General features: G+C 47.5%; 1 protein-coding gene across 9 annotated transcripts in view; it reads right to left on the bottom strand.

The window, feature by feature from the left end:
• The window catches only part of Rbp6 (RNA-binding protein 6), a 586247-nt gene that overhangs the window by 349111 nt on the left and 221861 nt on the right, over positions 1–15275 (bottom strand). For all 9 annotated transcript variants that reach the window (XM_077677081.1, XM_077677080.1, XM_077677082.1 and 6 more), the window contains exon 4: positions 7472–7556. In XM_077677081.1, coding sequence (XP_077533207.1) covers positions 7472–7556 — 85 coding nt within the window. The remainder of the gene's footprint in view (positions 1–7471; positions 7557–15275) is intronic.

Genomic DNA, 15275 nt, shown 5'->3' with positions numbered 1-15275 from the left:
GGCCAATATGCCACACGCACGGCGGCTGATGCCCTTCGTGCGGCGGTGGCGCCTGTAGTGGCGCCCGCGGTCCCTATATGAAACGGGCACCGAAGTTTCGTGACCAGTAAAGCATTCAAGGACTCTGGTATAACCTACTCTTTAGTACTAAAGGTTGCATCCCCACAATAAGACTCTGTGTGCAGAGGTGCACCCTTTACAGGCCGCGTGCTTCATTGTACTACTGGCGTCATTTCCCTGACGGATATGACGTCAGTGAAATCTGTGTATCCCGGAATAAAACACTCTCGTGTTAAAATTTAATCAAACCCGTTCGTTTGAGCGATAAATCATGTTCCAAAAATACTCCGCATTACATTGCCACGTAAACGGTGGTACTGCGACCAATGAGCCAGACTATGAAGGTCGAAATGCAGGATTAAAACGCGCTGTCTTTTTTTGTTGTTGTTGTTGTTGTATTATTTTTTTTTTCTTACGTGATACCATGGTCGGCCTAGACGGCCACTGTGTGTTACAAACGGGCAGTGTTTGTAATGCGCTATACGACAGCGAGGTCAATGCGCACGCGCCAATTTTGCAGGCGGGTGAAAAGGTGTAGCGCCTGTTTGGTTTGTACAAAGCTTTAGAACCACTCGCTCTCTATCTTTTTTTGCTGGTAAAATATCCAACCACCCCGATGATCGATCAGCTTCCGACGAGTATGGCGAAATGGAAAAGGGTGCGATGACGGGACATTCAGCGGTTTGACGTCACACACATCATATCGCTGCGTGACGTGTCTGCACAACAAATCAAGGCACGGCTGCGCAACCTTCACGCCATCAGAAGCGGCTCATTCAGTCCCCTATTATCCATTTCTCGGGAAAGCCATCTGAGGTGATGCTGGTGGTTTCGCTGCAGCTTGCTTTTGTTGCCGCTTGCCGCTATTGTGCCGGAGACAGTGAGTTGAGAGAGTACAATTTAGAGGTGACTCTTAGCAATTTGCCAATTATAAATTTCGCACTAAAATCTCAAAGCTGACTCTGTAATGCAAACGGATTGGCAATTTTAAATTTCGCGCTACTGTCCTAACAGGAGCCCACCCGTTCGCCCACCAGTCGATGAGAATGGCAAATATAACGTTCTACATTTACTTTCTCGTCACTCGAATCCGCGGGTACGGCTACACTGGCCAATGGTTTTGGAATTTTTTTAAGGCGATAGTCTTTCTTGGGCTACCTAAACGCAAAAATTTTGGCCTGTCTGTCTTCAAGCATGTCTGTCTGTTTAATCCTCGATTCTGCCAACCGGCCAAAAGTTAAAAGAATTGTTGAACGAGACGTTTATACAGGCAAATCATGTACAAACCACTAAATCTGGTAGCAGTGTTCATGCTTGTCAGCATTAAGAAAACATTAGGAATATTCGAGGCAAGACATCAATACGTACGTGACATTTTCATCGTTCTTATCATTAAAAATACATGGCTGCGTAATTTTTGCGACAGCAAATAAAAGAATACGCTCTGGAAAAAAAGTTTTCACCTCAAATACAAACACCGCTGGCAGCAGGCCCTCAACTTCCAAGTGCAACAGTAACTTAATGTCCCAAGTAGTTGGAGCGAGCAGTAGAACGCGGCAAAATTAATATTGACTTGAACAAACCTCTACTGCGTTTATCGTGGGATGAGCGAAGCGGGACGGGAAGAGCGTGAGGGGTAAGCGGGATAGAGGAATTTACGTAGCAGGAACGGCAGACATTTCTAGCGAAACAAGCAATACGCGACCAATATTTTCCTCTCTCTCTCTCTCTCTCTCTCTCTCTCTCTCTATTCTTCTTCTTCTTCTTCTTCTTCTTCTTCTTCTTCTTCTTCTTCTTCTTCTTCTTCTTCTTCTTCTACTTCTTCTTCTTCTTCTTCTTCTTCTTAGCTTACTAAAGCTTGCCGGCCTTAGTCTGTGCGCATGCGCTCGAGCAATCCGAGCGCCGAAGATCAGCCACCGAACACCGGAAAGTGAGAACCGTACGCAGCCGCTCTATGTGCAGGCGGGCACCCGCTTCATCGTTGCTGTTAACACTTTGGGCGACCGCACAGCTGTAGCTGTCAAAAGCGCTAGGCAATGACGCCGCGCGGAAACAAGGCTCGCGCCACACACAATACTGCGCCCTCGTTGTACACGTCACAATGAAGGCACAACTAAGGGAAAGGAAGTGGGTGCTTAAAGCCAAGGCGAAAAAAAAAAGCTGTTTGTGCGAAGGAGAGGGGTGTGGGAGGAAGGGCCCGCGTGGGGAGAGCATCGATTTGTCGGATGCATCCTACGATCCGTCTTCGACATGACAGGAAAAGAAGCGGGCACGGTGACGCCACCGCTGCTTCGCAGGCAGTACGGGCCTGTTTTGCTGATGCCATATCTTTCACGTCTCCTCTAATTTTTTTTCCTCCTTTTTACCCCTCGCTAAGGTGCCCCGGGAGAGCTTTCCTGCGTTGCTTCGAGTAAGCCCCGTCGGTGCGGCGAGCAAACGCTTTCCTACCCGGCTCTCCTTCCTTCCTCTCCGTGGGATCCTTCTGTTTTTCTTCCTTTTCCGTCCTCCCTCGAATGCGATCTAAGTGCGCGTCGCAGGGAAGGGGTACAACAAAGTTGCGACGTCAGCGTTTGGACGCATCACTTCATCCGATTCAGCTTCCTTTCATCATTTTTGGGCAGCCCGTGTCTTGTGTCTGCGCGTGGATAGAGCAGTTTTCGCGATTCTGCCATTCCCTCCGACACACATTCCAAAAACGGCCAGCTTGGCTTTTTTTGCTGTTGTTTCCTAGTTTTTTTTTCTTTCTGCCGTGTCTTTACCTCTGGTGCACCTGCTTTGCTGAAGTATGTTTTAGTATTCCTCACACGGGATGGCAGTGTTCACATTTTTTCCATCCGATAAACTGCGTCTGAGCAGACGCTGGAAATTATGCAACATGCGCAGGCCGCTTGTATACAAATTTCAAGCTCTATAACGACAGATACACGGTAGATCTCCAGTCCTACCTGATCGTTTGTGAATATACGATGACTCGCGTGTCTTTGGTCACGGTGTATTTATTCTCAGTGCGCGGTTGTAAAACTGTACCGGTGTTTCGGATCTCCACTTTAATTTTAATAATGTCACAGAGTACACTTCCTTGCGAAAGCTAGGCAAGCTTAGTATAGCTTACCTATCAACGGGAAGCACTGAATGTGTTAACCGATTTTACCCGATATGGACAGCATTCGTTTGAGTGCCATAATTAATAGCGGTGGTGCAGCGGACCACATTAGCGGTACGCCAGCTGCGGGGTTTTGTGGAGGCTCAAGGCCTATCCGTTAGCGGCTCGCTGCATACAACTGGGCGTGACGGCCTCCTTTCTCTTTCGTGCACTCATATATACTATTTTCGACGTATTTTGTAAGGAGACCGCGAAGGCAACACACAACTTCGCCTTATTCAAAAGATCATGCAGCTCATGCTTTGCTACTACCTTGTTGAAAGGAAAACTTTGTTGCCAAGAGGTGCAAACCACTGTGGTCAGCAGAGCTACCGAAGTCGCCACTCGGCAAAAGCTGGGGGACGCTACAGACCCTCAGACCACAGAAGCTCAATAAAGTCTCTCTCTCTCTCTCTCTCTCTCTCTCTCTCTCTCTCTCTCTCTCTCTCTCTCTCTCTCTCTCTCTCTCTCTCTCTCTCTCTCTCTCTCTCTCTCTCTCTCTCTCTCTCTCTCTCTCTCTCTCTCTCTCTCTCTCTCTCTCTCTCTCTCTCTCTCTCTCTCTCTCTGCCTTCACTCGAGAAGTGACGTTTAAAGGGGTAAATTTCAAATTACCCGCTTACTGAATCCTTATATGACGTGGTAAAAACCACGTGACGTACAGGGGTAGCATTAAAAAACTGGTAGTAGGTATATTGAATGGTCGCCATCGTGAAAAAAACAGGAAGTTTGGATGAGCCGTGAAAGCTAGTAAAAAAGCAGGGTGTTCCCAGGTGCAGTAACCCTATCCGGCATAACGGCGCAGAGATGGACTATTGGACGATTTGAGCTCACGTGAACCCCCGGCGCATCATGACTAAGCTGCGGCTATTTCGGTAATAAACAAAGCTATTTTAGTAACCGGCTAACGTGGTTGGCCGGATCCAATCGCGCAAAGTGCGCACGTCAAGTCACACGTTAGGTAGACAAAGTAGCTGGTGCGAAGTTACCTTTTCTTCTGCATTCCTCAATACATACCTCATTTGATTGAAGTTCACGCATGTTACTCGAGTGGGATAGCCTGTCGATTTTAAGAAAGTCGCATGGTGTTCTCCGGGTTCTTTTATTCTAGCAGCGGTGATTTCAATTCTTTTTTGTGACACTGTGACAACGCAATGTCTGGTTTTATTTAAAAGCGTCAGTTATGCCCTTGTGCTTTGCCTCAAACTTGCTCGATATTTTCTTTGCACTAAATAACGTTTACACGCAAGATCCGTGTCACCAGTTTGAACAGGCTGTATGTAAGGAGGTACGCCCATTTATAACTCGCTTCCTTAGCCACTGTTGCGTAAGAAGTGTCTTTCACAGCGGTAGAAACAGAAGGTGAGGGGGTTGAATCGTGATCCCACTCCGGCAGTGAGGTGAAACAGCAGCGGAGTCAAAGGAGAACAGGTCGGAAAAGAGATCTGATGACGTAAGTACGTCACTACGCACCTCCCGCTTCCCCACAAGGAGCGGTGAGGGTCGCGACTCCTCTCGGTAGTGAGGAGCGTAGTACCTATCGGCCTCTTAAGCCAGGCAGCGACAGTTCGCCAAGCACGTTGTGTTCGTCGCACTGTTTGTGTCGGCAGAGAAACCTGCAAGCATAATAGTTTTCTCTCCCTTACTTGCCGTAGCATTCTGTAAAACATACGTGCAAAAACTGCGAAGTCACGCTTCCGTTAAAGGGACCCTGCAACACTTTCCATAAGCGCTTTCACTCTTTCCTTCGCGCCTGGAACCACTGCGAAAGCTATAGTTATCGCCAGCGCGGAGCGGCACTGCGTGATTTGCTCGTGACACCAGATACTCCTTCCATTTCTGCTTTGTTTTTGTGGCTTTTTTTAGGTTCCTACCGAAAAGCGTTCATTGCTGCAACGGAAGTAAAACCGGCCAACGGCCGCTACATGGCCTGAGTGACGTAAATCGAGTCGTCGAAGGGCGTCAAGACCAGAAAAGAGAGAAGAATCTTTTGAGCGAGGTTACAAGTTATCTGATGGGCATCGAGCTGCAATTTTTTGGCTGAGGTACTTTACGACCTCCTAATTTAAGTACTGGGTGTGTTGGGTGTCTACGTTCTGCAAGCATTTAAGATTTCAAGAAAAGTTGAAGACATGTTTCAGGGTCCCTTTAATGTGGATCAGCAGTCGCAGAAAGAAAAAAAATGTGGGGTGTGTGTTGGACCAGCCGTGATGACAAATGCCCATCACGTTTCGAAGCTGCGCTAAGGGAGTTCACGCTCACAGAAAAGTTTGAAGACGGGTCGGGCACAGCGAACGGCATTTCATGCCCAACGCAGCTTCCCCGCGACGCATTTCAGCTTTGAACAAGCACCGCGTTCCCTTCCAGGTTTGCAGCATTTGTAATTTGATTGGCCCTGAGAGAAAGCACGTTTCCCTTGTGCGCTGGATGACCGCACTGATGAGTGAGCGGCGCGGAAAACGCGGAGCGAGAGAACGTCCACAACTTCGGCGAACGCTCGCGGACCTCCTGCCGCCACCGCGCAGTGGCCAGGGCGCCGCGCGCTGGACACAGAAGTACGCCGCGCGGGCCGCATGCAAACACGGCCCAAGGTGCGAAGCAGGGCCCCAACGCCGTCCAATTACCCGCCAGGCTCATTAGGTCCCGCAGCAAGCGCGCGTGCCCAGAGCAGCCCTTTGACCAGCGCCCCCTAGGTAATAAAGCCTCGCTCCTCTTTTTTAACCCTCTGCGTAATGGTGCAACCTCGCCGCTGCGCGGCCACGACCGTTTTCAGAAGACTCTCCCCCGGTGCAAGACTTTTCCACCTGGGTAGCTTTGTAGTAGCCCGCAGTATTCGTATTTTTTATCCTGCCGATGCCGATGAAGTGTTCGCTTGGAAGATGCTTAAAAGGCCCCGCTGAACTGTTGCGAGCTGGTTAAAACCGCGAGCAGTCCACAGCTGCAGCGTAATGAACGGGGCGGCTGCCATTCTCTGCGGCCAGCAATTGGATACTCGCTTACGGAGGCAAAGAAAGGGAAACGTCTTAATTCAGAGTTGCAGCGTTTGGCTACGGCAAGACAGTCCGAATAGCGGGTTCGGAAGTTTAAACATACAAGAAAGTTTAAACTTGGCCTATTAGAGGACGCGTGGGAACAGTGTAAATTACTACAAGGACTGGAATGTTTTTCGTAACTACACGTATTTTACCTTGGCTGGAACGTTAAATTGCGGCCAAATTCTCGGAAGCCGTACGTATACATTAAGTTCAAATTCGAGGTATTGACCACGTGTTAGAAAAACCTGTACTGACCAAATATATCGCGTTTCTTAGCTCATTAGGTGGCACGTTGCACTCGATTCGTTCCTGGTTCAGCCCCGAACTGTTGCTTTTTTCGGAGGTAGAAACGTTTGTAGAGGTTCGTACGAAGCGAACGTGGGTTCATTAGCGTGCAGAGTACTTGTCGGGAGTAATCGTTAATTTGCTGCGTTTCAAATAAATTTAGTCTGCATTAGAACACCTCGCCCTTTATCATCCCTTCCACAAAAATATCAAAAAACGCTTTTATCTAAGACACTGCTGACGTCGAGCGCTTTATTAAATTTTCAGTGCTTACCGGAAATTTTATTCTGTTCTAAATATGCTGTAATCTAGCCCCACAGAGTGAAGGCATCTGCTATCGGAATACAATCGCCAACCGTTTCTGTAGGAATGTGCGCGAAAAAATAAACTGGCCTGAAACGTGAAGTGAAAATTAATGCTATGCCATAATCAAGATTCAGCGACTGGGCATTCCATCCGTCTGAACAGTATTTTACAGCGTTAGTTGAATTCAGCGTGCTGCACTGGACGACGTTCGCGGCCCCTGAAAACGGCCAGAGCGGCCTGTAAAGGGTGCACCCCTGCACAAGCTATAGTGTTGCGGCGAAGCCACATTACCGAATTACTTTCTCAGCTGCACGGCTGCGCTGGGGGAACCTCGTATCCAACTCGCATGGCATTATTCTCTCCCCACTGACGTAATTGGAGTTTCGAAGGGTTTTTTTTGTTTTGTTTTGTTTCTATACGTCTCCGCAGGCCATCCAGGTTAACGGAGTCAAATAACTCGCCAATTTTTCTTTCGTTGGCCCGATGACTCATGTACGGTGCGCATGTTTTGTTTTGTGACGGTAAACTTTTGAGAGCCGCTGTGTCAAAAGTAGTCGCCACAAGCACGCGAAAGAACTCTTTAACCAATCGGGATACCAAGTAGTGTAGGATAACATGATAGAGTATTCAAAAAGCGAGGGCTCACCTTTTTGCCGTCCAACTCATGAGGGCCATTGGCTAGGACCTTATCTACACTGGCCGGGTCCGAGAAGGTGACGAACCCGAAACCCCTGCGCGACAAAAAAAAGAAACCAAAACATGTGTTAGAAGCAGCCGAAGAAAGGTACCGACCCTATCAAAGCGACTGGCGTAAGGAAATATATGGCACCATAAAGGCCACCTTTAAAGGAGACCGTTAGATAATCGCTTCTTTCTTATCATAATAATCAGGCAGCAGCAATATCAAACGGCCAAAAAAATACAACCAGACCGAAGTTCCCCATGAACTCGGTAATAGTCAAGAGTACATTCACACTGGTTAGCAAGAAACATGGCTGAAGCGTACCGTGGACAGCAATGTAAACCATTGCATTTTCCCTGGGCGCGCAACTGTGATTTTATTCATGCCTTTTACCTAAAAAGATTTCAGCTACAAGCGATTCACTACATAGAAAAAAAGCAGGTTAGCTTGCAAAAAAGTCGTCGCTATGATGGCTTTAGTGCTGCAGGTTTTCAGGTGTAAGCGGACGAGTGAACTGACAGCACCCCTAGACGTGTTCGGCTACTCCTGAAACCAGTAGACACCCCAGAAATCTGCACACCAGGGCAGAATAATAAGAAGAGCAGCTTCCTTCAAGGGTTTCTCAGCGGTTTCGAAGCATATAATTATTTAACCGTGCTAAGACTCTTGCCGTGAGTGATTGTTATTCTCGTTTGGTACAGCAAGCGTGCATAATGTGACTAGTACGAGTTCATTTTCCGAGCTGCAAATTGCGTCCAGCAATCATTATACCAAGAAATCCAGGACGCATGGGCAAGTAGAACTGTCGAACAAACGGACAATTGCGGTTGCTGCCCATGCCGCCGGACGGTGTGCCGTGGCCTCTAGCGGCAACGCAGTCGGCTACGTCCCCAACGCAGATCATATGAGAAGCGCGAGCTTAGAGCAGTATTTTCCAACTCGTGTTTTTTTTTTCTCAATTAAACGTCTACCAGGCGTAGTTGACCGCATCTATGCGCTCTAAACCACACATCGGCCGCTTCAAATAAAGTTTGATCTCTCTCTCTCTCTCTACAAACCATACGAACATTCTTAATGGCGCCGCTTGAGCCGACAGAGCGAGGGAGTTTTCTTCTTAATGTTTTTTTTTTTTCTGTTTTTATCTTGTCGGTCTTCGATGGCGTTTTAACCGGTTTTGTTTCTTTTCGTAAAATCAATGCTCCCCACCTTAGTCTGTATCCTTATCCGCGCAATCCACGCGGTAAAAGATTCCTTCCTCCTCCTCACTACATCACCAACGTGAAACTGCTTCCGTGTCACTATGGAGGGACTTTGGTGTCTCGTCGTTCCTCAAAGTGATGTAAAGTGATACCAACGCCGCATAGAGTAGGTATCACTTCTCATTGCTTTGAGAATTCGCCTGCGTTCCAATTCGCGGACAGCTCGGTAGACAGTTTACGAAGCAGTCCAATTAGACATCAAAAAAAAAAAAAAGAATTGCAACCGTGCAGCGGTCCCCAAAGCAGACGAAAACCTCGCGGTACACATGTTAACAAACGCGAGCCGAAGTTTCGTAAAAATTATAGCATTTTTACTTTGCACACTATACACATCTTGTTATCTACACTACAAAATTTAAAAAGTAAACAATAGCCCATTCTTCGGCAGTAAATTATAAACAATAAATAAATAAAAGAACGAGTTGGTTTGCTACAACACTGCTGTGTGAAAGGTGGCACTAAAGTCGTTTTTAAGTTTAGACAGGAAGGTAGCCTGCATTATTGTTGACCTCGATGCTGTCTCCGAGAGGCAGTCTTCGTTGCCGGCTTCGTTCGAATCGGAACGTGGCTTAACATGGCGGACTGTCTGCGAAGACGGCAACGAAGCCGCCTAAAAGGTAAATTGGAACGAAGCCTTAATGTTCTGCGTTTCATTCAGCGTCGGTGGTATTTTTTGATGTTACACGTTCCACAAGCGTTCCTTACTTTTTTAGCACTTTCCTCATTAGCTACCGCTGCTGACATTAACAATCAGCAAATGCAGCATTTTGGCCCGGATTGTATTTATTTGCCATCTACATTATGTTCACCAGCCCAACCAATGCCGCAGTTCTGGTCCCTGGGACGTCAACGCGTTCGCGAATGAGACGGTCTGAGATAGAGCGCACGAAAAGGCTGACACTTTTGACGTGAATCTGTATGCTTGCCCGATTAAGAACGTAGCTGCAATCGCGCGTGGTGAACTAGTTCCCGCCCAAAAGACGAAGAAACGAACACAAAGAAAGACACGCAAATGCAATGTAGCAATCAAGTGTTTGGGTATCTATCGCAAGAATTTCGCCTTCAAACCAGGTAAGCATACTTAAGTGCCCCGAACAAATTTTTTTCTGTGTATCTATGGAAAAGGGGGTGGAGGCGACTAAAGCTTAATTGCCGTTAAGGCGGTGATTTGGGTTAGTTGGTTCATATTTACAAAAATCAACAGGACAAGAAGTGACAACTGCGACACGTTGACAAGCTGCGCCGCACGTGTTGTTACACCTTATCCCTTCGTCAGCGCCGTTTTGAATCCTCGTTCATTGTCGTTCTTTTTTTATCCACTTGGTATGCCTCGTTTCTCCGTTGTCGCAACACGAAAGGTTGTCCACTCGTCAACGCTGTACGGTGCTTGCGAATCGAGGAAAAGAAATCAATGGCGCCTCATCGCTTTTTGTCGTGGCACCTTTTTTTTCGGGTATTTCTTTTTTTTTTTTACTTTCTCTGGAGCTTTTCGCGGAGTACAGTACGTTGTAACCGATACCCCCCGGTCCAGATCGTCTTCAGAGTAGAGAGACGTTGTTGCCCAGCTGCGTTTTATTTGTGCTAGGGCGCCCAGCCGGATCCATTTGCAGACTAGGCCCCGTTTAGCGGTACGCGCAGTCTTTTCCTTCTTCTCTGCAGTTCTCTTCATTCGGGTCTTCATTCCGGCGGCCGTCATCTTCGGCGCGTCATTACGGAACCGAGTCCTTAGCCGACTTCCAGCCCCGCTTCCCATCGGCCACGTGAGCCACATCTGCGGCAAATGAACCCACGCCCAATTAATCACGCACATATCGCGCGCTTCCTCGGCCGAGGTACTCGCAACGCACAAGACGGGAAAGCAAAGAGAGACAATGGCGGCCGAGCCAATGCGAGCGAGACGCTATCGATAATTATTCCGTCAAAGTTCATTAGCTCCTTTTCGCCCGCTCCTCCCACCCTCCATCCGGTCCCTTCGATCGCATCCTTAGATTGCGAGTCGGCTCCTCTCTGCGAGCCGCTGACTGCTTACACTGCGCTCACTGCACCGAGGCTAGCCCTGATGGTAAAAATGAGTTTTGCGCTGGATTGTGTTTTATTTCCTTCATTGTTTCTTACTGTCGTATGTTTTTCGCGAAGCCTTCTTTTGTTACTAATCCTTGCTTCGAAGACCAATCCGGATCGCTAGCGTCCTGTCAAAGGTAAGCTCAAAGTCGTTATAATAGCGACCTCTAGGGTAAGCGCACCCGCACACCTACACCACACGCAGTCACACCATAGTCCCTAGAAATTTGGGTAGTCTGCCGTCCGAGGCTGTCGACTCTATCCTTGCAGACAGCACACAGGTCGACTGCAGCGCCTTCTCAGTGTTCTGTCCTTCCTAAAAATTAAATTGTTGGTTTCATAGCTTTTCTTCAGATTATTATTTCTTTGCATCCTTTTTTTTTTCAATAAATTTATTTCGGAATTTTGAAACTATAAATTGTACTGTGTCCGCTTCTGATCGTCCGCTGATCGCGGAGTGCAGACGACCACAGCTAAAAGCGGTGTGCAAACAGACGACGCTTTATTTTTGCTTTTGCTTTCTATACAAATTATTCAGGAGAAATAAAGTAAGCAAATAAATAATTTTACAATAAAAAGGCATTACGACAGCAGATTTTTTTTTTCTTAAAAAGACTTTCCTGGCAAACGCCGCCAGTGCGTTCAGAGGGCGCTGCGGTCGAGCGGTGTGCTGTTTCTCGCGCGCTTTCATCACTGCGACGACACGCCGTTGTAACACAAAACTGGTCGGGACGACAGACTAGCTAAATTTCTACGGACTATACTCACACTGTGCGGAGTACACGATTTCTCGCCTGGAAGGATCCAGGAAGGTGTGAATGCCTGCAAGGCAATAACGAGTACTAATTCTCTTACGCCAAATACTATTAAAGCATTCGCAAGTCGTCAGCGGAGATGTCTTCTGCCTGTAAACCCCCCCTCCTCTCCCGTCATGTTACGGCCGCACTAACATCTGCGCACATTCAACCCCGGTCGCGGCTGCCGCTTTTCTGATGAATACGAAAAAAAGACGCCCAGGCCGTGGAAATTAATCCGGAGCCCTCAACTACGACGCGCCTCATGGAACGGTTAGTCAAGGAGGGTGACCTGATTTTTATTTGTATGTGTGTACGACGACGTTGATGACGTCATGAGACAAAAAATTCCGACAAACGGGCCAGTAAAACTTACCCCCTAAATTGGAATCACTGAGCAGGTAAGATGAACAGATGCGGCAGGAGCATTCCCATTTTCTCCACGCAACCGCAACTATCCCTATCCGAAAGCACATTTGAACTTGCCCATTTTGTAGAAAAAATGCCGCGCGAGAAACAAAACAAAACTTCCCCTACAGTACACTTGCTCGATGAACTGGGAAACACAAACATTTTACGTTTAGCGGATAAACACCCGAAGCAAACCACCGAATTAACTTGATGCAGTAAGCAGGATTGGAAAAGCCAGCAATGACAGAATAAACATTTGAGAGTACCGGCATATCTTTCTACATCAAACTAGAACCCTCGCAAAAAAAAAAAAAAAGGTAGATTATTTTTTTTTAGTTTTAGCAGTTACTTGCGGGGCGTAGAAAATAGAACGCCGCATTAAAGAGACGGGAAATGAACGTCAGCGCCGAGCCAATCAACTAGAGCGAAGAGGAAGAAAAAGGCGAGCGTGGAAAGCGATAAAGCTAGAACAGATGGAATTCCGGGCCGAAATCCGCTTAGCGAGTTCGCGTGGAGCTGGTAGCGAACGAGCGCTCGGGTTGTTCGCGGGGGGGTATTACAGTGACGGCGTAAAAAGACAGATTGCGTTGCCAAAACCGATATTCGGCTCCGCGGTGACATGCGAAGCGAAGAATGTGCTTTTATCGCGGTTTCCAGCGGTCATGATATTCTTTCAGAAAACTGCAGACGCGCAGACAGGATGGTATTTGCGGGATTACGTAACAAACATATATCGAGATGTCGGTATAGTAACCACGGACAGATGCTTGCAAAGCAAAAACCTGAAAACGCAGTAGCTGCTAGGTTTCCTGTCACGGTACACCTAAACCGGCTGCACGGAGGGACATTAACGGTTGATCGAATTCGCGTGAAACGAATTCGCCATTTCCAAGATGACTTTCCAAGTGATTGGTGACTATCCCATTACACTATCGCCTGCGTAGTGCTGCGTCACTGCGTAGTGCAGTGACGATTACCAGCTCAGGACCAGTTTACCGCCATTCTATTTCACTATACGCTATCTGGTAGTTAATTTACAGTTCCGATTCCAGCTTCTTCCAGCTTCTTCCCTTCCAGCTTCTTAACTTCAGCACTACTTTACGCCGACACCACAGCGTCCAACTTATTGCTGGTCCAGTCCTCCAAGGGGACACGTGTAACCTTCACCACAATTCTGCAGTGTCAGGTCACCTCTGATGCAACTTTGCCAGACACAGTAGAATCTCGATAAACGGAAATCGCTTAAACGGAATTGCCGCTTCCTGTAAGTTGGTTGGTTTTTTATTCAGATAACATAAAAAAAAAACTCGGTAATCGGAACTAAAATTTTTGCCTCACCGTGTAAACGGAACCAGAAATGGAACTTCTTGTGAAACCCATTGGCATGAGAATCAGCTTTTTACGGTTCCGTCTGGTTCGTTTTAGTTTTTTTTTTCTTCCTCGATGTTTTTTTAATCCTCGTTGGCCTCGTAAACCTCGTTTCGTTAGTGGTCAGCCATGTTAGCGCAATGAATGCAACATCGCAGTTCTTGTTCCAGTCGTTCGGTCTCGATTCAAGACGCCGAGGTTACAGGGCTCAGCTCCTGCCGCCTCGTTTGTGCCATTGTGGTGCTATTCGCGCTTCATTGCCGCGTTGCCGTCTTCTAAATTGGGTGGCTCGTAAGCACTCGCGAAGTTGAGGGCTCTAGACTCCGTGAAGATGCAGTTGCAAGGACTCAAACGAAAATAATTGATGCATTTTGTAACGCACTGCGACTCATCGTTGCCAAATCAACTTTGTGAATGCTGTGCCTAAACCTTTTGTAGTTTTCTTGCTTTCTGAAAAACTATCAACTACATTCACCTTCTAGTGCTTGGAGTTCCATGCAATGGTATTAAGAGTGTGTGCGCACATAAATTGGCACTTTCACACGTCTATCTCGGTAAACGAAACTCCTGTTAAACGGAACTGATTTTTTTCGATGCCTTAGTTCCGTTTATCGAGAGTCTACAGTATACCGTTTCTAGAGCCCGTCGCAAGGCGCTTGATGCGATAGTGAACTGATACTGCGTTCACGCTACCACACTGCCGCGCGTCACTTCCGATGCACACTAATCATGTCCAGCCTCACGGCTCAGCGAACACATTGTGCCCGTTCGTAGGTAATGCAGGGCCACCTTGAATGATTCCCAGGGAACGCGGTGCTGGCAATTGACGCTGAAAAAAGAGCCTCTAGAATATGTATGAAACGTCTTGTTCATGACTTTATAAAACCGAAGGCGCCTCTAAAGTAGCAATCCGTGATTACGGAACCGCGGGAGTTCCGTTACACGGTGGAGTTCTGCTCTATAGCTTTCCCAGTGCGTCTAGGCACGGGGAAAAGAAAGAAGGCGTGTATAAAGCCAGCCGCAGAAACATTTTGGTGAAATTCAATAGGATAGCAGAAATTCACGGCTCCACTGTGGCCTTCGCTGGTCCTACCAAGCCAGACCGTATCGAACAGGCAGCGCGAGAAGGACGGGACAAAAGAAGAATGAACGACGACACAGCGCTGAATTCGCAATTGAATTTTATAAGAAACAACACACACATATATATACTCCACTCTGAAGAGCCACGTGGCTTCCTATCTTCTTATCCGCGATTACAGCACGAGTAATGCGTTGACAGACTGCAAATGCCAAATGCCACAAAATGCGCACTGCACCAGACAGTAATACAAAATCCCTTTATCACCTTGGCAAACGCGATTACAACAGACAAAATGCACGTGCCAAGGGCCACACTAACGCGCACCGCGGCCAGTCAAGAACACACATTCACTTTCAGCCAACGACACTGATGGAACGCTGAAGCACTTGTCTCCGTTTTTTTTTTTTTTTTTTTCTAATTTGATACGCTTCTATTATTTCCCGTACACGTTGGGCCTTGTGCTTAGCAGTTACTGCGGTGTCTCGAGAGACAGGGACACACCCACACTTCGCACAATGCTGGGCAACATTGGAATACTTGTCACCTTGCAACGTGCGCTTGTGCTCTAAGAGGATCAGGTTTTGGCAGCGCCCCGTTTGCCCGATATACACTTTTTGGTGGCACGAAAAAGGGATCATATACACCACTGCCACGCTGCAAGGGACGAATGGCGACACGTGTATGACTTCTTAGCGTGTATGCTTGCCGGCGCCTGATAACTTGTTGTCAACTGCGTTGCACACTCAACTTAATTTATTTGGCGCAGAGAACAATACGTTTACTCCGTAACT

The sequence above is a fragment of the Haemaphysalis longicornis genome, unplaced genomic scaffold (assembly GCF_048455015.1).
Source record: "Haemaphysalis longicornis isolate Haplotype H1 unplaced genomic scaffold, Haemaphysalis longicornis Haplotype H1 scaffold_7, whole genome shotgun sequence".
Taxonomy (NCBI): domain Eukaryota; kingdom Metazoa; phylum Arthropoda; class Arachnida; order Ixodida; family Ixodidae; genus Haemaphysalis; species Haemaphysalis longicornis.
This window is presented reverse-complemented; position numbering and strand designations above follow the sequence as displayed.